The following is a 22,364-nucleotide window of genomic DNA, read 5'->3' as shown; positions in this document are numbered from 1 at the left end:
AGCTTGTAGTCGACATAATTGCTCCTACGGACACTTGTTATCATCAGGCATTCTGCATAATCCTGCTATCCTACCTTGCTTACTACTTGGGTATCATGACTCGTTGCTCACTGCAGCTCATATCTCCCGAGAAACTCAATTGACGAGCTAGACAGGGAATAAGGACAGATGTGAGATTCCTCACCGACTGTGACTTTAACTTGTCAGCCTATCATAGATCACCACCAGATGGATTTTCACTCTGAATATGGACATTTGCATATGTGAAGACAACGAACAAGGGTACTTGTCAACGAACACCTCACAGAGTTGCAGTCGGATCTCATGCAGCGTGATTCATGGCCGAGATAATCGTACAATGGCAACTCTGAGAGGAAAGCCAGATGTGGCTGATCAACTGGATGTCAAACCTCACATCGAATAAAGCCCAGCAAAGAACCATGGTATACTTGGACATCGCCAACCACTCAACATACACACTAAAACAGCATCTACATCGCTACCAAAAGCCTAATCCCGCTCCTTCGACCCAACAGTCGATCTCGAACTCGAATTCCTCAAAACCTTGCCCCCCTCCGGTCCAGAATCAGGCGTATGCGTCGCGCTACTCTCCCTCGCCAACGGCGACGGAAAATCCGGCGTCACAGACCTCGAATCAGTCCCCGGTCTTTTCGGCTTCGAGCTCGTCGACAGCCTCTTTCGCCGCGCTGACATGGAGCCGCTGCTGGGTCGTCTATTAACCGAGTTGTCTTCTTCGAGGGTAGGTGTGGGAGTTCGTGTTGAGCTCGTTGAGGCGCGGCGCACGCTGCTTCCGCGACGACGACGTTCGCGCTCGACGGATATGTGACGCGGTGGTGTCTTCTCGGGCTCGTGGCGCCGCGGTTGTCTGCCGGGGAGCCACCATAGCCAGCCGTATTGTTGCTTGACGAGTTGATGATCACGCTCTTTGACTTTTTGCCGCAGCAGGGCCCGGCGCTCATTCTCCTTCTCCCAGTATTCCGTCCTGTATAGCTCCCAGTTCTCGCGGAACGTAGCAGAGAAAGGCTTTGCTAGGAGGAGCAACTTGACGTAGTCACCGCCGGGCGCTAGATCCTCCTCGTGACCGCCCTTCTCCTCATCTTCGTGGGGCAGTATCAGAGTTGGGTGTGTATCGCTCGTGATCTGAAGTTCCTTCTCCACCTCTCGCAAAAGACTCGGTTCCACGTATCGATACGATGAACTAGCCGTGTGTGAAAAGAGTCCGTACGTCAAGAAGAACCCAATCGTCGAGAGTGCTTCGGCCCACCACGTCCGTCGTATTATGATCAGCTTGCAGTTGAAGCCTCGTAGTCCTCTATTCGAAATGACGAACCATCGTCTTGGCCAGCGGATTCCACGCTCCCAGATTCCAGTCGCCCAGACGAGTATCGCAGTGATGATGCCGCCCATGAAGCAGACCTTCTCTGCACCCTCGACAGCCCAGTAGATAGAACCTCCTACACCACGACCGTCTTCACGGGGTGCGAGAAAGAGAGCATATCCAAAACCAGCGATCCACAGTGACAGCAGTGTAAGGAAGAAGGTATGGTGTCGCTTCCGAGCTCGTAGTTCGAGGAATTGCGCGCGCAGTGATGCTTCGAGGATCAACAGGTTGAGATAGATCATAGACGGTGAACTCGGCGTGTGATGCAGCGGGTCGCCTTGTTTGATGGTGGTGGGGAGAATGGGACTCGCGCCGGCGACATCTTTCGCTCCTTGCGTAGGAGCTGAGGCGCCTTTCACGATGGAATCGACATCGTCGGACATTTTTTTGGTTGGAGGCTGAGGGGCAGCCTGGTCAAAGAGAGCTCGATGCCATGCACTGGAGAGGATAGGGACTCGTCAGGTGGTCAGATAAGCGAAGGGAGAGAGCCAAAGCCGGGCTTTGATTTGTTGAACGAGTCAGTTAGTTTTTGTTGGTGTTTTTGTTGATCAACGTGGGCGAGTCGTGTGATTCTTTTGGTGCTTTGGTTCCCTTTTCCCTTTTTTCCTGGGGAGAACGTGGTTCGGTTTCTTGACCCGCTTCCATCGTCATCACAAGCCAAAAGAGAGAGATCTGAGGCTTTGGCTTTGGCTTTGGCTCGGTAAACGGGTACCAAGTACCGCCAATTGTAGTGGATTGCCCCAACACGTTGGGGAACCATAACGGGTACTGAGTACATCATAAACCGATATATTCCGTTTTTTCCTTGACGAGATATTCTATCATTAATAAATCTGTTCTCTTCTATGTCTACTCAGCCTCTATCGCTTACCCAAATAAGTAAACAATCAAATCAATTCCTCCGCAATCTTACTCTTACTCTTGCGGACTTGTCCACGGACCGGAGCTTGTTTCAAACCCCGACATTTTCGTACCTTAACTCCGGCCCGACTTTGGCTCTGTACCTGTTGCGTCACGAAACGAGGCGTCATCCATAATTTTAAAGTGTTTTTTTCAGTGTCGCTACAGAGGACGAGGTTTAACACATATTAACCTCGCCCTCGCCCCCTTCCCAAGACAAGGAATGCTTAGACTTCAATCTTCTTCTGCGGTACTTCCTATATCGCGACTTTCTTCAATCACCGCTTTTAATACTATTACTACACCTACACGAAGTATGAGTACCGACGGTACCGTTCGTCCGCCTCATGGTGGGAGAGTTGCCGATGCGCCGGACGAGATTAAACATCAGGCTGAGTTGAAGCCTTCGCATGCGTTCTTGTTTCCACTTGGTTATAAAGATGCTGCGTATCAATGGGTATGTAACCCGATATATTTGAGGAGTGGGAACTAACAATTTATAGTGGACGAGTTTGGCTCCTCAAGCCGTTGAGCGTAATTTATTGAACCTCATGCCGCACCTTAGAGAGGCGAATGACAGTATTACCAATATCGATACTCCCGAACGACCTGATCCTTACGGTACACGAGTATGGCGAAGAACAATGGTCCATCTTTCCGGAAAGAACCGAGCCTTGAACGAAGTAACCGTCGAGCGAGTCGGAGAAAAGGAGGAGGATGCCCTCGTCATGATCCACGGATACGGCGCTGGTCTTGGTTTCTTCTACAAGAACTTCGAGCCTATTTCTCGCATGAAGGGACTCAAGCTCTATGCGCTGGACATGCTGGGCTGTGGAAACTCGTCACGACCGGCCTTCAAGATCCATGCGAAGAAAAAGGAAGACCAAGTCATGGAAGCGGAGGGTTGGTTTGTCGATGCGCTAGAAGAATGGCGAAAGGCCAGAAAGCTCGAACAGTTCACACTTCTTGGTCACTCGCTTGGTGGTTATCTTGCAGTTTCATACGCCATCAAATATCCCGGCCGACTTAAAAAGCTCATTCTGGCGTCTCCAGTCGGTATCCCATCTGATCCCTACGCCGTCAACGCCTCTATGCCCGAACCGAACACATCAACGATCCAAAACGAAATCACACAAGATCAGCAAAGCACGACCGACCAAAATGGTACTCTCAAAAAGCACAAGCCTGCTTCAAACGTCCTACGACGACCTTTGCCAGGCTGGTTTGTCTGGCTCTGGGATCAGAACATTTCTCCCTTCAGCATCGTCCGAATGAGCGGTCCTCTCGGTCCACGATTTGTCTCAGGCTGGAGTTTCCGACGCTTCAACCATCTGCCACAAGCTGAATCACAAGCTCTCCACGATTACTCCTTCTCGATCTTCAAGCAAAAGGGCAGTGGTGAATATGCTCTAGCTTATATCCTCGCTCCCGGCGCATATGCTCGTCGTCCTGTAATCGATCGCATTCAAGAAGTCGGCCGTCAAACCATCACAAAACCCGACGGAACTACAGTCAAAGAAACCGGTATACCGGTGGTATTCATGTACGGAGAAAACGACTGGATGGACGTCGCAGGCGGTCTAGCATCAGAAGAGAAACTCAAAGAAGCGAGACAGAAGGCCCTTGAAAACGGTACAGAAGAAGAAAAGAAGCGAGAAAACGGCAGTGCAAAGGTCCTCCTCGTTCCCAAGGCCGGCCATCATCTCTACCTCGACAACCCCGAAGTCTTCAACGACATGATCCGCAAAGAACTCGAAGACACCCGAAAATCCGAGCAAAACAAACAATAGCCTCAAACTTGCACGTTTGGGTTGGCTGGCATGAGTGATGACGAGGCATGAAGGAATTAACACGTCGGCGCTGTTGGCACACGCGGCATTTTTCTGTGCGGTGCGGGATATAGATGGTTCACGACATACAGACATTGGAAAAAGGCGTTTTCATTACTGGGCTTTTTGTTTTCGTTAAGCTTGCGTGTTAGACTTGCGTATACCTATTATATCACCTGCTTGGCACGGCGCTTTAAGAGTAGACTGTATAACAACAATATTCCATTCATTATTCCTCAGGACAGATGTAACCCATATCTGGGTGCTGAGTTCTTGACATTGTTGACACATGGCTGAAACGATCTAAATTGCTCGGACTGTGTTATATATGAAACCTCGATACACCTGTTTCGTCTAGGTTGATAGCCGGTGTAGCTCAGCTCAAACACTATCTTTTGGATGCCGCAAGTTGTAATGATAGTATAGTTGATGGTATTGTAGCTAATCGTTCTTCAAGTCTAAGGCTAAGAATGAAAAGGGAATTTATCCTAGCTCCCTCGTTTGTTTCATATTGGAGCGACCACAATGCCCTTCAGCCAGGGTATTCATCAAATCTCCTCCAACTCTTTATTCTTATGAAAGTGCATCTTGCCTGCAAGGTGCGCGTGCAGATGATAGACACCAATCTTCCCACCAAGACGCCGCGCAGTGAAAATGCGAAAAAGAGTAAAAACGAAGAAAAAGAAAACAAACTGTCGTATCATCATCGTGCCTCCTCCTGCTCTTGTCTTGCTTTACAAGTTGATCAAGTCCACCTCTGAAAAGTCTGGTGGAGCTCTGCCGTAAACGACACGAACCTTGCTGTCGAGAGCTGTACCCTCGTTGCTGATCCAGATATGTTCACTGTACGCCTGTGTTCGACGGATCTCGTCGTCGCTAATGCCAAGATCGTCGTGTGGAATCCAGACAGTAGGTCGACGTGCCCGAAGAGCTTCGTGCTGGAACGCGTGCCTAACGAGCGCATCTCTCTCTTCGGGTGTAAGGTCCTCGATTTCATCATGAATACCGCCGAATAGAGCTTCACCAATGGCAAGCTGAGCTTCGATATCCTTTTGGCGGTGCTTTCTTCGATATTCTGAGGCTCTTTTACTCTTGTCCTTATCCTTATTGACACCGGCCAACTTGCGAAGCTGGTTCCCGCCATCCTTTGCCCATGTTCCGACCTGCTTCACAGGGCGTCGAATGGTACCAAACTTTCGCATCTCAATGCCTTGACCATTCTGGGGTTGTTGATCCTTCTCTTGATAATCGGAGCTATCACGTTCCTCTGCCAGCTCATCATTGTCCAAAAGACCGAGACGGCGGTCCTGGGCTCGCTGGAATGCCTGATCACGCAACACCGCCTCATCTTCGAAAGTGATCGGGAGGTAGCGGAAGAGTGGCCCGAACGAGTAGTTGAGGAGGACTTGATACACGACGGTAAGGATAAGAACGATGATCATGATAATGCCGTGAGGTGTGCAGACGTTCTTGCCCTTTTCATCCTGAACGAGGAAGAACAAACCAGCCATGCAAAGTTCCATGAAGTAGATACCAGTAAAGGTCTGGTTGATGGCTCGAGGGTACAGGACACCGCCTGTATCATGCTCGAAGCGGGTGACGTAGAGCATAGCATAGCGTTGGGCAAACCACAAGAGCGCAAAGGTAAGAATGGCGAAGATAGAAATCAGTGGTGCGATGACACAGTAGACAATTCCGATACAGGCGAAGTTGGTGTAGATTGGGAAGAATGCGCCCCATTTCACCTGGCGCAGATTGGTGTTCCGCGACCACTTGTTTCGCGCAGTGCTGTCAAGGATCTTGGCAATAACATACCACATGACCAGAGCTCCGAGCTGGAGGAGAGTTGCAGAGCTTGTAGACATCGCTTGCAGAATCATGTAAGAGAAGAAGTAATTGGCAGCACTGGGCAAATTGTATGCCAACAGATCCAGAACGTCCCGAACGGTCTGGAGTTCTTGAACGTTGTGTACCAGCTCATCGAGCGATGCCGCGAAAAAGGACGCAATAGAGACAATCAGGAAAACTTGAATGAACAGGAAGGCGAAGTAGAAGACCTGGACGAACTCGGCTCTCTGGGAACCTGTCTTCGCACCTTTGAAGCGAGCGAGGAAATCCAGAATGATAGGAATCAGGACCAGCAGCAGACCGAGGACGACTGCCGGCAAGACACCAGCCACGGCCTTTGCGATGTTGTGAACTGTGTCATTGTCTTTGAGGAAAGACAGCCACTGATTGGATCGAATGAGGTTGTCAAGCTGGCTCAGCGCGGCTGTCCAAGCAACGGGGATAGCCCAGAGAAAGATCATGGCAACAACGATAACAAAGACAAATCCGGATCGTAGCCACTCTTGCCACCAGCTGAAAGCCATATTATCCCAGTCGACATCCTTTGGTGAGATTTCGTTCATTCTTGGGGCCATTTGTCTAGGCACATGGTGAATGACACTCTGGCAAGCCATATGAGCTGCCACTTGATGGTTGAACTGGATAAAGGCGGAGTTCGCGAGCGGGAATCGTTCGGGATGTTGTTGGTCCATTTCAATTTCTAGGTTGAGGCGGGCCAGTTCTTCACGACACCAGTAGATTGTGTCAACCTTCTTAGTGACGAAAGGAACTCCGAAGAGCCAGGACTGTCCGAACAGAGGAAGACGGTGCGTTGGGCGATCCTTCTTCTTAAGATATTTTTCCCATTCCGCTGGCTCGGCATCCTCCTTGTACTCGGTGTTGTAGGCTGTAGGATATTCCATGGGCTCTCCTTCATCCTCCGGGCTCATAAATGGGAGAGCATACTTTATCTTTTGCCACAAAGGCTTGCTTTCGTTCGTCTTCTTCTGCCTGAATGCTGCCGAAACACCTCCTTGGGGAACAGGTGAAGCATAAGCACCAGGAGGTGGCTTCCAGAATTGCCACCACGTAGCTTCCTCTTTGCTGTAAATTTCGTCAATGTTCTCCAGCTTTCGGACAGTATTACCAGCATTGCCAAAATGTTCACGGTTTGGTTGGGGGTTGATGGCAGCTGTGCTATCGGCAGAGGCCCTGCCGTTTCGTGACTGGTTGTTCAGAACCCGGAGAGTATCTGAAGGAGAGTTGAGCTCATCCTCGTCCACTGAAGACCGCTCACGAACTCGATCAGAGTTTCGAGACGTAGTTCGAGGTTCGGTTGATTGGGAGAGGCCCATGAAGCCATTTGTTGTCTCCAAGGTGTCGTCAACATTGTTGCCAGCCTTAGAAACAACACCCATAATTCCATGGCCGACTTTAGCGAGCGGATCACCTAGAAGAGGTACCTTGAACCCCTTCTTTTTGTTGTGATCCTCATGGTCAACCTCAAGGTCATGGTTGTACGTCTCATATTGAGACTCACGAACACCGGCATCCACGCTGTGGGGAACATTATGTTGATCACCAGCCGCCGTACCTGAAGCGCTTTGGGCCATTCGCTGGGCTGCCGCGTCGTCTCTAGCATTCCGGTCTGCTCTTTCTTGTTTTGTTTCAGCACCAAGCTTCAACTGTTTGCGACGTTTCTTCTCTTCTGCCTTTTGCTGCTTAAGCTGTGCTTTCTTGGCATCCTTGATCAGATCTGTCTCTGCTTGTTCAAGTGCCAGGTGAATCTTATTTCGCTCCTTGACCTTGTCCAATAGTGTTGATAAATCTCGGTTGAGCCAGATATTTCTTATGCCTCCAGGGAAAACATCGAAGAGACCCATCAAAGCGTCTTCGCTAAGCCACTTGGCAGGAATAGAGTTGACGAGAACGGTAGTAGCCGAAGCTCTGAGTCGGTGCTCAGCGCTTGTAAGGTAATCTTGTCGAACCTTGATGTATACCCGGAGCTCGAAGAAGAAGACCGTGCAAACCCAAATAACCACCAGGATGGCCATCAATAAATGCGCTGCGTATCGGCTCGAGTTCTTGGGGCTAACGTTTCCCCATGAGAGTGTGTCGAGACCAGTGGGTGTGCCTTCATTCTTTTCATCGTCATCATCCTTGACATCAACCTTTTGTCCGAGACCACCAACGTAGTTCATTGGGATCAGAATCGGCATAACAATGGCGCCAATTGGAAGAAAAATGATCAGAAGCGTCTTGAGGTAGCGAAGGAAGAAATAGGCGTCTAGACCACATTTTTCGATAACTTCACGATCTCCATAATGCCATAATGTCTTTAGCATAGCAAGGGGCTTATTAGGCGGTGATTCGGTTCGTTCTCGTTCGGGTACCAAGTAGGTCTTGGGTTTGCTATCAAGAGTCAGTGACGTAGGGGTTAGGAACGACGATCGGTTTCAACCTACAAGATGCGAGCCAGCTTATTGCGAAGAATTAGGAAAAGCAGAATCTGGACTGCAAAAATTGCCACAGCGACAGCCACGGCAGTGAGGAAACTGACGATGCCAATTCCCTTGTCCTTGTCCGCAGCGCTGGTCGACTCTGGAGACACTCCTGCCAGTCCTCCTGAAGACGTTCTTGTTGGCTGATCGGACGAGGTGCCAGATGCACTTAGTGTTTCGGAGGCGGAGATCGCTGAGGACAGGAGGGAGCTCACGATAGAGCTGGTGACCGAAGCTGCTGTTCCTGTGGCGGAATCGGTCGCGGACGCCGAAGCGTCTGAGTCTGTTGACGACATGTCGATATTGAAGCCGTCGACAGTTTGGAACTTGCGAACAGGAGGAGAGAGGAGAGCGGGAGCCCCAAACGGGGGGAATATTGAAAGGGCCTGTTCTCAAAGAATATTGTAAGGGATTGGAGCACAATCTGAAACGTGATAAGTGATACAGTATGACAGTTGACTGCGTGAGCGATACACCATTAGCCAAACTGTTTGTAAAAAAGAAAACAAGTACCAGATACGTCGAGATGAAGATGTAACGAAAAAGAGGGTTTTGGGTACTAGGTTGAGTTTCCAAGATATTCTGTGTTTGGGCTTGCACCTATTATCGGTCGCGTCATGACTGGCGACCCCTGTCCTCCCATGGGCGGCAACCAATTCCAAAAGAAGAACAAAGCGGTGTATGATTGGACACATGTGCACTAATCTTTACAACAGGGGGCTTCACTGGATCTTGCGCTGCAGCGGCTGCTTAGCCGACAGGATAAGTTCCCCCACCTAGCGAAGTTAAGCAACGAAAACTGGGCACTCTGGGGCTCATGACATCAGAGGCTTGATTGGATGCCAACCCTCTACGCTGAAACAAGCCCCCCTTTGTGTCTGGAGCGGCATTGCTCGTATGGGATTCGTTGGCTGTGACTCAATGAGGACTTCAACTCTCGTGGACGGGAAACGGGCACTAGAAATAGAAAGTTGCGAGCCGCGCGCTTCAAACCAAACGAACGATAGTAGCTAACGTTGCCCCAGACGCCTAGTTTTCACTCTCTGAGCTTTTGCTCTCCGTAATTTTCGCAAACCTAAAATGACGTCTCCTTTATCTATCGGTCTTTCATTTACAGGCGCCACATCTGTGGTAACGCGCATGGGGTACAATGTAACTCTTTAATGAAGGTTAACTTGAGTTACGCGGACACAGCCGAAATAAAGATATGACCAATTACTTATCCATTCATTCATACATGACGCTTCAACTAATAAGAGATAATCTAGATCGTACGTGGTACGTGTTATATACAACCTTTAAAAATGCGCAACAAAGACAAACATAAACCAGGATCTAAACATATGAATAAGTGTCAACATATCCAAAACTCTCTTTAATCTTTTTGGCAGTGACTCCCCCCAGGGCAGTAAGCGTAGGTGTCACCGCCAATACCGAACCATCCACGGCAGTCGGACTCCCTGTGTACGATTCCAATGGTCTTTGTCTCTGTTAGCATATCTCAGGTGAATCAGTGCACGGGATACTCACATCTCCTTTGTACTTGTAGTAGTAATGACGAGACTTGGTCACGCAAAGTGAATAGCTAGTATCGCAGTTGGGCAGAGAATATCGGAACAGCATGTCAAGCATGGCTGACATGCCCTCCTTATCCTCAATTTTGCGAGTGGTTCCTTCGAATCGGGCCTTGAAAACTCCCTTTTCAGTCGTTTTGCCGCCGCCTTCTTTGAAGATCTGTTCTTGGCCTGCCGAGACGATCTCATCAACGTAGGAGTCTGGCCACCAGTCATCTCTGGGACAAACCCAGGACGACCCTGTCATCCTCTTGCGAGCCATGATACAGGCATACACATCGTCGCCTGAGTAGACTGGGAGAAACCAGTAGCTTGACTGGCCAAGGCCCTGGACCCAACAATTGTCAGGAGGCGTTGCGACTTGACGCTTTGTCGTGGTGGTGTTTCCACCCTCGACAAAGGTCGGCTCGCCGAACCTCACGTTTTCAGGATATCCTTGGATGGCCAATGCCTGAAGGCAGGAGGGGAATAGCGCAAGGAGAGAGGAAGCGAGAAAGAGTGAAGGCTTCATGATGAAAGACAAAAGAATGAAGTAACTGATGCAACGAACGAACGAGGGAACGAATGAATGAGAAGGAGCCCCGAAACCTGTCGGTGTGTGTTTGATCTGATGAATGTGTCTACAGAATCTCAAAACCAGCTGATGTTTCAACTCTTTATACAATTTCAAGACTATATCAAGGTCCGCGTTGCTATAGAGAACTCTTCATCTCATCTCTTGAGCGGGCATGATCCGAGAGTAACAAGACCCAGAACGGCGGCAAACGAGCTGACTGCAGCAGGAAATGAGGATATTCTCACCAATGGACTGAACTTGATGCCCTCCTAGCTCTATCCGAAGCACTATTTCGGTGTTCCTGCATATTCATGCTGCCTGATCCCCATTATGGACAATTTTCATGTCATCTGTATGGAAGAAGAGAAATAAACTGTTGGCGCTAGACAGTACTAACGTCAGAGACTTGGTCTCGAGGGGCAGGTTATATTTCCTCACCGTATTATCAACACCACTATCTAGACTTAAGGCTGAGTTGTGGTCCGACTGAATGGTAGCGATACGTTACCGTTCTGCTGGATCAGCTCCCAAGTGGTTGGGCGTCCCACTTGATATATAGCCGAGCTCCCAGGCGCTTAGCAGAATATGCCCTCCAGATACTCGGTACCCAATTGAAGATTGACAGCTGGACATAGGGTATTAAAAATACAGCTATCTTCGGTCGAGTCTCCCGCAAGCGCTGTGGCTTATATTTGAACTGAAACGCCAATATTTCGTCCATATTCGTTGAAGTGCATTAGGTTGAAGGTGGTGTACCTTTCAGCGATGATCTGACTGAATGCTTACACATGAGTTCGCACGCTGAAGACCTTAACTGCATACACAAACAGGGACTCCAATGAGACGCAACCGTTATGTTGCAGTAGAACAAGAAATGTCGTCCGAAGTGAGCCTACTGACAGGCTAAAGATACGACGATAGCGTTGTAAACAGAGCGACGATCATGGCCAGCGAATGGCCTGACTCCACTGAATACCTTCCATAAATGGAAAATACAGGCCTTGGAACAGGTTACAGTCAAATCTGATTGGGACACGTCAGATTTCACATTTTCCTGAAACATCCCTCGACGTTGCATTACCAGGGTCATTGTTGATCACGTTACCCTACGTCACTGCGGAAGCCCATGCGGAATTCATTCCCAACAAAAGATACCATGGCATCGACTGTTGGTTGAGAGTAGTAATGAATCGATTCTTGATATTCACAAATTCAAAGATGAACTATTATTAGAATTCAGTTAACAAGTTCTGATACTCAATTGGGTTGGCGCAGAGTTGACCAGCGTCTAAAGACTCGTAGGATAACAAAGGACATTGTTGGCTCTAGCAACCAACCACGGAGAGGAGCTTGAGAATAAACAAGCTAATTTTTGTTCTCTAAATGTAATACTGTTCAGATTATGTACTTGTATTGTCAATTGAGTGCTTTGGAACTTGATAGATGTGTCAATATCATCTTGAAGTGTCCTTCCGGTTATCCGTTGACAATTAATTATCCCTAACGCTCACATACTACGTTTGTCTGAAATTTTATCATGTTCAAAACAATTAAACGAGGGAAAAGATATAATCTTCAAGACAGTTTGTATAAATTTCTCAAATTCAGCCGTGAGAATCTACTCAACTCTTCTAGGCTGTCTTGTTAATTGTGAAAAGGGGGGAGACTCTTGAGTGAAGGCAACCAATAAATAGCCCTATTCACAAGTACCAGTGACGCCTGTATCATGGACACAGCATGAAGTACTCTTAGACCCTTATCATCAGGTAATCAGTCTCTGCTATAGTGTTTGTGAAGGACAATATAGTCTCTTCTTAATAGCGGATTAACGTTACTTTGCTGAGAGATAGGACAAATGTTCCCCAGTGACATCAATTGAAGAACTCTCCCAGTGCAAGAAAGCAACGTGAAGATCATGATATCGAAGAACACAGTTAGCTATGGTTTGGTCCCTCACCAAGTTCATTGTGCAAGGTTGTCCAGTTACAGGTCAGCAAATGTCCCGTTAGGTCAATGGATGGTGAGATGTTCAAATGTTATGAGAATGATGCCTTCGTCTGCACACTGAAAGTGTTCAGTGACACTGGTATAATTAACACCTCGAAATTAAAGCATATAGACAGCTACTACCCCTGAAAGCTTTCTAGCAAGGAACTTCTTCCACCCATCCATCAACTACCAGTAAGACTAGCACTAACAAATTATCTCCTAACTAACAGTGACCAACTCCACAAAATGTTTGCCCCCAAATATCCTATCACCGCGACCTACTATCCCGAGCTTGCGAGTATCATCAACAATGATCCCACGGCTATCGAGCGCCTAGAGCTCGACTGTATTATGTGTAAGGACAGGATGAGCAACCCAGAAGACAGGACCTGTGGTGCTTTCATTTTCTCCTGCGGCCATATGTTCTGTCCCTTTTGTGTCAAAGAGTATAGAGAGCACAACCTATCCAATGGTATCCCACACAAATGTCCTGTCTGTCACTTTGACCTTAGCCGCAAAATCTGTGGGTGTCCGATCGACGACGATACGTTATTCAAGCCCACACAGCAACAAGATGAGAACCTTTTGGACAAACTGCAGGAGGAAATCTCCAGCCTCAAGGGCTGTTGCGACTCGTGTCATGTGGCTACTTTGATCCACGGTTTGAGACAGGTCGCTCTCTATACACATGATCCCGCACAGATGATAAAGGACGGACATATCTTGCGAATTACCATTAGAAAATGCGACACGGAGATGCGAATCGAATCTGAGAAGAACAAAGTGGTCAAACAGTTGCCAGTATCGTCGGATCTTCTGGAACTCTTTGAAATTGCGGGAGACAGCCTCGACACGGCATATAACGGGCCTCGTCTTCCAGAGGATGAATCGTCCCTCTTCAACTTTGAACTGGCTCTTTGTAAGCAATGTCCCGAGAACCAATGTGACCACTGTCGGTTTAGAAGAGGAGAGATGGAGTTAATCAAGAAGAAGTTGCAAGCTCTCGGATGTGACAGACTTGCACTGGCTCGTGAGGCGGCAGTCATGTTAGCCAAGTCGTTCACTAGTGATGAAGCTTATAAGGAGTATATGTCAGAGACGAGAAAACTCCAACGTGAGGAATTTGCTTTTCTTGAAGCTTTAGAGCTGAACGAGAATAACCAGGATGATCAGGATGATCAGGATCGCCAGAGTCACCAGGATCACGAAATTTCTAGACTTTACGCCTTGGCTGCTATCCCAGTTGCTGCTGGGCTTTTGGCTGGTGGATACCAATTCGGTACGTTTCTTGCTAGACACACCTAGTTTTGAAGGTAGTGAAAGGTGAAGTGTGAGGGATTGTGGGATAGAAGCTTGCGAAGTTAACATAAAGACGATCTGGCATCGTCTACTGTTTCTGGGGACAGTTGGGATGAGTGTTATTGAGGGTACTGGGGGCATTTGGGAAATAGATGGCGTTCTTTGATAGTAGCACATGTAGGTACCTACAGGGGATGAATTTACTACTTGGACAGGCAATAAGAAATGAAGTCTTTGAAGTATTTGAACCTAAGTGACTGTCTATTTTCTCCTGTTCTATGACCAAAAAGAAATAACACCTTATTACCAAGCTGGGTAGACATGGCACAGCTTTGGTAATCTACATATGACAGCGATATCTCTGAGCAGGGAGGAGGAAGTAAAACCTAGGGCCTCAATCTTAAACTATATGAATATTTAGATAAGTCAGCCGAAGTTTAGGGGCCTATTTGAAGAATACATTTTGGCATCCTCTTTCAGGGTCCTAAGTTTTTCTTGCTCGATGTGGGGAGTCTCAATTACTTGTACAGATGAATGGGAAAATGCCTGTACATCAGAACCTAAGGTCACTACATGCATGTCTGTATTCAAGGCAGTTACATACACTACCGATGTCTATGGATCTATTTGCCCGGCAGACAGCCAAGAAATTTCTTTTGAGGGGTATCTTCGTCCAAAACCTGGTCCCGCTCTACCTGTCCTAGGAACCAAACCCTTCCCAAATCTCGCGTCTCTTAGTCTTCGAGAGACTCTTTGCCTTCATGACCATCAATTGTCATCTTGGGAGACAGTCTCTTGCTCTGCAGGAGACTCTTCCACCTCTGATAGAAGCTCAGGCTTGAAGTGAAGCACCCGAATCTTCATTGAGCTGAAATCCGCTTCCAACCAAACCTCGTTCTCTCGCTGCGATTCGATCGCGGAGTCGACAATGTCATTGATCAACTGCTTGATGGCGGCAGGAGGTTCGACTTCGAGAACAGGTCCAGTTACATCCCGCGAGCAGTATTCATCAGAGTTCGAGAGCTTGATGCCGATACCTAGGTACTCTCCCTTGAGCTCCTCTGCAATATCTGGGCTATTGCTCAATTCCTGGTCGAAGAGTTTCAACAGACCCACGATGCCACAGGGGCTGCATCCTTTTGGCATACCTCCACCTTGTGACAGGATGGAAGGCAGCCTATCCAACCTAGTTAAGGGCATGGGCATGCCAGTGTGAGCGTGGCCGCATTCGTGAATGAGTTCTGTGCGACATGTAGGACATCGAGATTCTCCTGTTTCATAATATGCGAGTAGACATCTACCGCACAGAATGTGGCCGCAAGGGAGGACGCGTGGACGGCGTGGACTTCCGGCATCATCGTCGTCTCGACGCCGGTACTGAAAGGGCTCATTGCAAACGACACACTCTAGGCCGAGAGTTTCCAGACTGGCGACCCCGTTGTTCTCGGCGAAGGCCTTTAGACTGGGCCAGAAATCCTCCTGGACAGGCATGCTGCTTGGGGAGTTTGGAATTGATGGAAGGTGCTGGGATATGGAAATATTTTGGAAAGCTTTCCAAAATAAGTCGATAATGGTTTGTGGCTTTAGGTAAAATGCGGTCTGAGCTGTTGTGTCAGCCGGGTATGAAGATGATGGGAATAAGGGGAAGAGGGATGCAGTTGAAAGTCAAATTTACCTTGATGAACTGCAGACTTGGTGAATATATAAAGTTGTAGAACAAATAGCCTTGAAGTTCTTGGTAAAAAAGAAGGAATGGGAAGAGTTGAACAGGCTTTGCACTTCTTGCGTTATAGGAACAGAAGATGAACTTGAACTAGTACTCTCAACCATAGTGATTCCTTCGTTCGTACCACTGCCAATACCACTGCTACTGTCACTGACAGTGACGAAAAACCAGATGAAAGACACAACGTCGCTGGCACTGGAGTGTTGCCACTAGTAATTGCGAAAAGGGGTTAGTTAGGCCGTCTACTGAGCTTGGGATCCAGGTCGAGGTATTACCACTGCACAGCGGTAGAAAGCCCATGATAGTTTAGACAAGTGATGAATTAATATATAGTATAAGGGCCCGTATTCATTTGTCGGAGGATATAGCGACTGTGTCTCGGTATATAAGTGGATGCATTTGTTGACCCCTTATTACAGATGAAATATTATATATAAGGAGATGAAGATGGAAAGTCAAGGCTATACTGAAAGAACTACTAGCAAGGGGTCTTTGAGCTCTTATTTTTATCTCAATAGGCACACGTAATCAGAAATGTGCATCAGGCAGAAAAGCAAATACAAACTAAAGGAAATAGACAAAAGTCGACAACCTTTACCAAACTCCAAAGTTGAACCAAATCTCCCCCTTAAACAACAAGTTTGAGCCAAACTGTTTTTGTCTGTTTCTGCAAACCATGCCACATCTTCAATATTTACTACTGAGATCCCAGGTCACGGACCTTCACCGGGGCGCCAGTATAGCAACAGTTATTCCAGAGCTTCGTACTGCTCTCATACTTGTCCAAGCGTCGTTGGTATTGAGCAACGAAAGTTCTGAACGCTGCTGGAACACGCATTTCCGGGCAGTTCCGCATCCAGAGAAGTGGAAAGGTCTCACCACCGTAGCTCAGAGATACAGCATAACGCCCCTTGGACTCTTCGGGGAGGAGATTGTGGAGGTTGTCGGTAAGCTCGTCTACGGTGTTGTTGGTGGCGCATTCGTCGCAGTGATCGGCAATAATGCCTCCATTATTGAGCGTGGGGGGTATGAAGTCCATATCTGGTTTATTTGAGGGCATATACAATCCGTGGAAGTAATGCCCACACATGGGATGGACGAATACAGTTCTGCAGGCTGGGCAGCAGATCTCGGTTTTGGTCTGGAGGCAATATCGAACATTCTCCCTAAAGCAAGAAGCCCCAAAGATATTCCCACGGGAGAGGATCACTCCCCGGAGGGTTTCTCCCTTACCGTTCTGGAGCTTGTGGTCAAATGGGAGGACGGTGACATCCCCCCGACAGATGCCACCTTCTGGGGCAAGATCCCTCAATTTGACATTATTTCTCTCGATATCAGAGGCGAGCTGAGGCCAGAATGACTCCTTGGCCTTTTCGGTGATCTTCTTTGGGCTGGTGCAATCGACGGGCGTGAGGAAAATGATGCACATCTTGTTTTGAGGTAGAGAGTCTGGGGTCGTAGTGTTAGCTGGTTTTGGGATTAAAGAGTATGAAATGTAAGTGTGTGTGTGTTTGATAACCTAATATGGGAGATAGGGATTCACCTGGAAAGGGGACATATGTCTTTCTATACCCAATAGTAATCAAGTTCTGCTCTCGATCAGATCCAGAGCCCTTGCCAGGTCTCCCAAATTATTCCCCCATGAATGTTTCCAGTCCAGGTTACCACTTGCCAAGTCATGGGACAACATACTGCTCAAAACCTACCTTGATAAAGTAAGAAGACGCCGATGTAGTGTGAGGTTGTATGGATATAGGAACGGGCGTGAGGGGAAGAATGGATGGTAAACCGTAACTGTGGCAAGGGCAAAGTTGTGTTTGAGTTGAAGAAGGGGCAATACCTTGAGCATAGTCTACAGTCACAGAAAACGAGCTTTGACTGGCAACCTACCACAGAATGCAATCATTTCGCTGCCAGTGTCAGCCTCCAGATAAAAGCTGCCCATTCCTCCCCATATCCAGTGCCGCTATTCCAAAGATTTGTTCATGTTCAGTATAGTTACTCATAACCAGGCCACGAACAATAAAATAAGAGGCAAAGAACTCTGTTAAAATGTAAGTGCTTTAGTATTGGCTGGATCGGCGTTCATGTTCACGATGAGGGCTCTCTTCCTGTGCCAATTGGCCCCCTGAAACATCTACTACAAGGAGTAAATCTACCCGCAATTTCTAATGGACGGGAATACACCACACGTGAATATATAAAAGAAGTCAATGTTGACTCTCGTGGGCTCTGGACGCTTCTATTTGGATCTGGTAGGACTCAGTGCTCGGTGGGTGATCATATGGTCCGCCTGCAGACACCGATATTACAGTCACCATGCTGTAGCCCTATTTTTCATCGTACGAAGAGCCTGCATACATTCTAAACTGAACTCAAGTGGCAGTCATATACCCTTCTCAAGAATTCATTTGCCTGAGAGACGAAGCTTGTTCCATAGACATCTAACCAAGTGTCCCTCACACCTCGAGTCCGAAGTCGAGCCCAAGCAATATTCACGGTGGCCAATAATCTGGGGAGATCATTGGCCGAGTGGATATAATCATGAGTTATCGATATTTAAAGTTGTAGTTAGAAAATGTATACTTTATTTCCCCGGGTATGGTGGTGAATAGACCTCGGGTCGTGATTCAAACTGTTACAAAAGTTTACGCATATGGTCAACTTCATGCTTTCAACAAGAAGATAATATGACAATAATTATTCTAAGCCTCATTATTTTAATCTATTCGAACACTTCATGACTGCACCTGAGCTAGAGATTATTTTGAAGGTGAGGCCGAGAACCCGGGGATTATACTTTGGTTGTCCTCCCACGGCCCAATTGCAATTCACGCCGTTTTAGAAGTGCAAATGGTAAGGACATAAACTTGGAGCATCCAGTGAGAGACCAGTCGACCATGCTGATGTTAGTAAACCTTCCCTTTCGCGTTCAAAACTTACACGGGTGTAAGTGAACACACAGCCACAATTCACGCTTAAATAGACTACAAAGATGACTCGATCAAAGAGCTCAACCAATACGTGAACACTACGGAATAACACTTCCAGAACATTCATCCTAAAGGACGAGAATGTTCTTCACGTACATTCATCCTAAAGGACGAGAATGTTCTTCACGTACATTCCTGTGAGTCAGTCTCTGTTCCAGGAACGTCCATCGATTGGTCCTGTGTACAATTTTGAGAGTCTACATAGACTTTTGTTCCCCTTCCTTCATCACACATGGCTATCACTGTCAGTTATAAGCTCTACAAGGGGACAATATGACTTGAAAAGTTAGAGCTTGGACTCAAACCCTCGTGGAGTGAGGGGATCCAAGTTCTTCTTCCAAGACCTTCCATCCGATTGCCAGTGGCAGAACTTAATCACTCCTCTGGGTATAAAAAGGCGTCTTCCCCCCCCTGTTCAGTCCTGGTTTCAGATTCTCTCCATCTTCTTCTTTCATCAACTTGACTTACGATATCAAGTTCACTTCTATCATCTCATCTTGCATCATCAACTCTACTTCTGTCATCAGCTTGACTTCTGTCAGCCCATCTTTTATTATCAACTCGACATACATCATCGACAACCTCCTCTCATCAACGACCTTCTATCATCAGCTCGACCTACATCATCAACCATCCTTCTGTCATCACATCTTTCATCACTCTTCTCATCATGTCCGGACATTTATCCACTCTACTCCATCACATCTCTTCAACCCACTCCAAAGACACAATGTGTGTTCTGGAAAACCTCAACAACAACACAGAGTGGTGCAGCATCCCCAACGATGTACCAAACATCACAGAAGAGTCGGAAGACAGCTACTGGCCCAATCTAGAAGCCAGCATCGATAACAACGAGATCGAGTTCAAGGATCTCTCAATCGAGTGTGTGGTCTGCCGCTCCAACGTAACCATCTTCCCAAAAGATCACGTCGTTGATGAGGAAGTTGGCGAGAGTCACAGGGCTATTATCCTCCCCTGTGGACACATCTTTGGTGCCTCGTGCGTCAAGAGATTCTTCGATTTGAAGACAGAGGAGGGAGCTCGTGCCTCCTGTATCAAGTGTCGAGCCGCCTGCTACCATTCCCACCCAGACTGTGGACACCCCTTCTATGGGGAACCCATGCCCTCGCATAAGCCAGGCATGGCCTTCACGCCTCATGTCTTGGGCAAAGGCGGCAAGATAGATGACTGCTGCAAGATGTGCACCTATAAAAAAGCCATCTACGATATTACAGCAGAAATTCAGCGAGCACCAGACCTCCCTGAGGACATGAAGAAGTCCCTTGGTGTTGTTCTGACGGTTGATGGCAAGTCTTATACCACTCGTCGAGTTGTGATGAGCCGCCTGCAAGAGGTGTACTTTCCCACTTCTGTTGCGGACCTCTTCGTTGAATACAAGAATCGACTGGAGGAGAAGGAAGGCGGGCAGGACTACTGGATCAGTGGCTATCTCAGCCAGTGCAAGGTCAAATTATATGTACTTGCACCACAGAACTAGGGTACATTGCCTGGAGAATAATGAGAGATATGAAGTTGCATTGGGTGTTTTTTTCCTTCTTTTTCTTTATAAGTTTGGAAATATGGCTGTTTGGAATACTGTTTCTTTTTTTGTCTGGCATGCAAAGAATAATGTCTTTATTTACTGGGCATGGCATGGCGCAAAGGTTTAACTATACCCTTACTGCATCGACAATATAATAGTGTACAACCACTGATCATTTTAAAAACATAACTAGTGACTAGTGACTGTCCTACCAAAAATCATCACCAAGCAACAAATCCTTTGGCCAAGATTGACAACATGCTCGCAATGAAATAGCATATCAATCTTCATAAGTGCTAAACCAAAATCTCATCCAAAGGACGATCCGTAACCATAACATACATACATAAGAATCCTTAAAGCCATCATAATCGTTTCGCTGATTCCCAGACCAGCACAATAACACTATCCTTGACATCACCCACTTCCTCGCCCCATCTCTTCTTCAACGCCGGCTCATCAATAACGCCTCTTTTCACATAAGCCTGCCACACATCCCCTTCAGCGGTAGTGACAGAGTCCATCAACTTCCACACATTTCGTCGTCCCGTCCAGAACAACATCTTTCGATCTGTGTCTCTTTCTTTGAGCTTCACGGGACCAATGACGGAACGACGGGAGGAACTGGCTTTTCCGGCGGTAGAGAGCGGCATGTCGGAGAGGTGGATTCCATCGGGGTATTCGGTTATGGTGTAGCCATTCACGAGGACCCAGTTGTCGCGAAAGCGGTAGCGTTGAAGGAAGCATGCTTCGCCGCAGACATCAGTGACGAGATGGGCTTGGCTTGGGGTGAGGTGATGGCGTTCTCCGTAGTCGTGAAGAGCCAGGGGTTGAATTCCCGTCTCATAGCTATCCAGATGGGAAGAGTAATCGTCGTTGTCCTTGGGTGAGTAGAAGCTTGGGATGATATGCATCTTCATCTTGGTATGCTTCGCCAAACAATCCTGAAGAATACCGTCCCAGCGCTTCTTGCTCGTAGGACTGTCTTCGACACCATCAAAGCATGGCAGATGCGTGACTTTGGATATGGCAGGTCGTGTAAGGAAGATTGCCCCACCTCCATAAGTCGTCATGAATCCTTCGCCGATAGCCCAGTCTCCTCTCTCGCTCGGTAATCCAATGTACAATTCCTTCTCAGAGTTATATGCGAATAGTCGTTCTTGGAGGTACGAAAGGTTGGGTAAAAAGATCTCCTCGTCCAAAATGCCGTACCACTTCTTCATCTGTCCTTTCTGTGCGAGTGTAGCGCTATACTTCTTGGCCGACTCCATCATGTTGAAGTATCTCTTCGCGGTAGAGATCTGACCCTCCGAGATAGTAACATGAGCATCGATGCCCAAAGATACCAAAACCTCAGTCAGCTTCTTAACCTGCTGGTAGTGCCCTTGATCAAGAACAAGCAGAAAACTCGCTCCGTTCCCATGCTGATTCCCACCAGTCATCCACCTTGCCCAATCCTTCGCAACAGCATAATCATCCCTAACAACCCGATCAAAACTCGTAGAGATCGCAAACACAAAGTCCGAAGCGTCAATCTGTCCTGGCTTCGGTCCTCCTACAATCGGAAGGCTAAGTTCCTGTCGTGCAACCAAATTTCTCCTCTCGGGAGTCTTGGTATCGATAATTCGGGGCTGATTTGAATGAAAGTCTGTATCGATGTTCGTGACTGAAGCATACTCAGAGTCCTGCTCTGAAACACGGACTTTCCATGCAGTCCATGAAGTTTGATCCGAAAGTCCAATTTTCTGCCTTAGTCGCTCGAGGTACTGTTCTTCCGGAACTGGTCCTTTGATGGCGATTTCAGTATTGCGGTTTGTTCGAGGCCAGTGCAGCCATCTTGTCTGAAAGAAGAGAACAACGACGACAACAAGAACAAGCAGCTGAACAACCCTGCGGGGAATAGTAGGCGGGCTAGAAATCATAATCATGATGAATAGACGATCCAATCCAGTAAAAAGAGTGACTTGGGTGGGTATAACCTGGATAAATGAGTGTGTTGCTTGGCTATAACAAAGGCATGATCACGCTGTGAGAAGCGGGTAAAGACTGACTACGGTGAAAGAGAAGAAGCAAAAAGGCTTCGACTCCCGAGTCGTGAGGCACAGCGAGAGATTTAAGTAAATTAGACTCAAATGGTGTAGAGTGACAGACTGTCACACTGCCCTTGTCTAGTGTAACGTCCGTCACCCAAAGACTGGCCACCCCCACAGACCGGCCACCTC

At 47.6% G+C, this 22,364-nt stretch overlaps 9 protein-coding genes across 9 annotated transcripts; 3 read left to right on the top strand and 6 right to left on the bottom strand.

Moving 5' to 3' along the window:
- Positions 1-95: 95 nt before the first annotated feature.
- On the top strand, positions 96-8,058 carry FOIG_12276 (uncharacterized protein). The gene is made up of 2 exons (XM_031213168.1): positions 96-2,759; positions 2,806-8,058. The coding sequence occupies exons 1-2, from the start codon at positions 2,526-2,528 to the stop codon at positions 4,090-4,092; spliced, it is 1,521 nt and encodes a 506-aa protein (XP_031056913.1). The 5' UTR covers positions 96-2,525; the 3' UTR covers positions 4,093-8,058.
- Positions 281-2,118, bottom strand: FOIG_12277 (uncharacterized protein). The gene has a single exon (XM_031213169.1). It carries the CDS (start codon positions 1,783-1,785, stop codon positions 511-513), a length of 1,275 nt encoding a protein of 424 aa, XP_031056914.1. The 5' UTR covers positions 1,786-2,118; the 3' UTR covers positions 281-510.
- On the bottom strand, positions 4,507-9,022 carry FOIG_12275 (uncharacterized protein). The gene is made up of 2 exons (XM_031213167.1): positions 8,424-9,022; positions 4,507-8,370 (listed from the first exon to the last, which is right to left on the bottom strand). The coding sequence occupies exons 1-2, from the start codon at positions 8,753-8,755 to the stop codon at positions 4,866-4,868; spliced, it is 3,837 nt and encodes a 1,278-aa protein (XP_031056912.1). The 5' UTR covers positions 8,756-9,022; the 3' UTR covers positions 4,507-4,865.
- Positions 9,023-9,604: 582 nt separating this feature from the next.
- Positions 9,605-11,494, bottom strand: FOIG_12274 (uncharacterized protein). The gene is made up of 4 exons (XM_031213166.1): positions 11,418-11,494; positions 11,028-11,363; positions 9,990-10,971; positions 9,605-9,939 (listed from the first exon to the last, which is right to left on the bottom strand). Exons 3-4 carry the CDS (start codon positions 10,542-10,544, stop codon positions 9,835-9,837), a joined length of 660 nt encoding a protein of 219 aa, XP_031056911.1. The 5' UTR covers positions 10,545-10,971; positions 11,028-11,363; positions 11,418-11,494; the 3' UTR covers positions 9,605-9,834.
- A 1,330-nt stretch (positions 11,495-12,824) lies between these two features.
- On the top strand, positions 12,825-13,883 carry FOIG_12273 (uncharacterized protein; the record flags this gene model as incomplete). The annotated part of the gene is made up of 1 exon (XM_031213165.1): positions 12,825-13,883. The coding sequence occupies one exon, from the start codon at positions 12,825-12,827 to the stop codon at positions 13,881-13,883; it is 1,059 nt and encodes a 352-aa protein (XP_031056910.1).
- A 762-nt stretch (positions 13,884-14,645) lies between these two features.
- On the bottom strand, positions 14,646-15,368 carry FOIG_12272 (uncharacterized protein; the record flags this gene model as incomplete). Its single annotated transcript, XM_031213164.1, has 1 exon — positions 14,646-15,368. One exon carries the CDS (start codon positions 15,366-15,368, stop codon positions 14,646-14,648), a length of 723 nt encoding a protein of 240 aa, XP_031056909.1.
- A 932-nt stretch (positions 15,369-16,300) lies between these two features.
- On the bottom strand, positions 16,301-17,032 carry FOIG_12271 (uncharacterized protein; the record flags this gene model as incomplete). The annotated part of the gene is made up of 1 exon (XM_031213163.1): positions 16,301-17,032. The coding sequence occupies one exon, from the start codon at positions 17,030-17,032 to the stop codon at positions 16,301-16,303; it is 732 nt and encodes a 243-aa protein (XP_031056908.1).
- A 2,294-nt stretch (positions 17,033-19,326) lies between these two features.
- FOIG_12270 (uncharacterized protein) lies at positions 19,327-20,097 on the top strand (the record flags this gene model as incomplete). Its single annotated transcript, XM_031213162.1, has 1 exon — positions 19,327-20,097. One exon carries the CDS (start codon positions 19,327-19,329, stop codon positions 20,095-20,097), a length of 771 nt encoding a protein of 256 aa, XP_031056907.1.
- Positions 20,098-20,218: 121 nt separating this feature from the next.
- On the bottom strand, positions 20,219-22,319 carry FOIG_12269 (uncharacterized protein). Its single transcript, XM_031213161.1, has one exon. It carries the CDS (start codon positions 22,068-22,070, stop codon positions 20,508-20,510), a length of 1,563 nt encoding a protein of 520 aa, XP_031056906.1. The 5' UTR covers positions 22,071-22,319; the 3' UTR covers positions 20,219-20,507.
- Between the last annotated feature and the right edge of the window lie 45 nt (positions 22,320-22,364).

The sequence above is a fragment of the Fusarium odoratissimum genome, assembly GCF_000260195.1.
Source record: "Fusarium odoratissimum NRRL 54006 unplaced genomic scaffold supercont1.26, whole genome shotgun sequence".
Taxonomy (NCBI): Eukaryota; Fungi; Ascomycota; class Sordariomycetes; order Hypocreales; family Nectriaceae; genus Fusarium; species Fusarium odoratissimum.
Note: the sequence above shows the minus strand (reverse complement) of the source record. Positions and strands in the feature narration are given on the sequence as shown.

Coding starts and splice junctions, on each gene's coding strand:
- FOIG_12277 (XM_031213169.1), bottom strand. CDS start 1,785: ATGTCCGACGATGTCGATTCCATCGTGAAAGGCGCCTCAGCTCCTACG.
- FOIG_12269 (XM_031213161.1), bottom strand. CDS start 22,070: ATGATTATGATTTCTAGCCCGCCTACTATTCCCCGCAGGGTTGTTCAG.
- FOIG_12274 (XM_031213166.1), bottom strand. CDS start 10,544: ATGAAGCCTTCACTCTTTCTCGCTTCCTCTCTCCTTGCGCTATTCCCC. Junction 9,940..9,989: donor ACTACAAGTACAAAGGAGAT/GTGAGTATCCCG, acceptor ACAGAGACAAAG/ACCATTGGAATCGTACACAG.
- FOIG_12276 (XM_031213168.1), top strand. CDS start 2,526: ATGCTTAGACTTCAATCTTCTTCTGCGGTACTTCCTATATCGCGACTT. Junction 2,760..2,805: donor AAGATGCTGCGTATCAATGG/GTATGTAACCCG, acceptor AACAATTTATAG/TGGACGAGTTTGGCTCCTCA.
- FOIG_12275 (XM_031213167.1), bottom strand. CDS start 8,755: ATGTCGTCAACAGACTCAGACGCTTCGGCGTCCGCGACCGATTCCGCC. Junction 8,371..8,423: donor AATAAGCTGGCTCGCATCTT/GTAGGTTGAAAC, acceptor GACTCTTGATAG/CAAACCCAAGACCTACTTGG.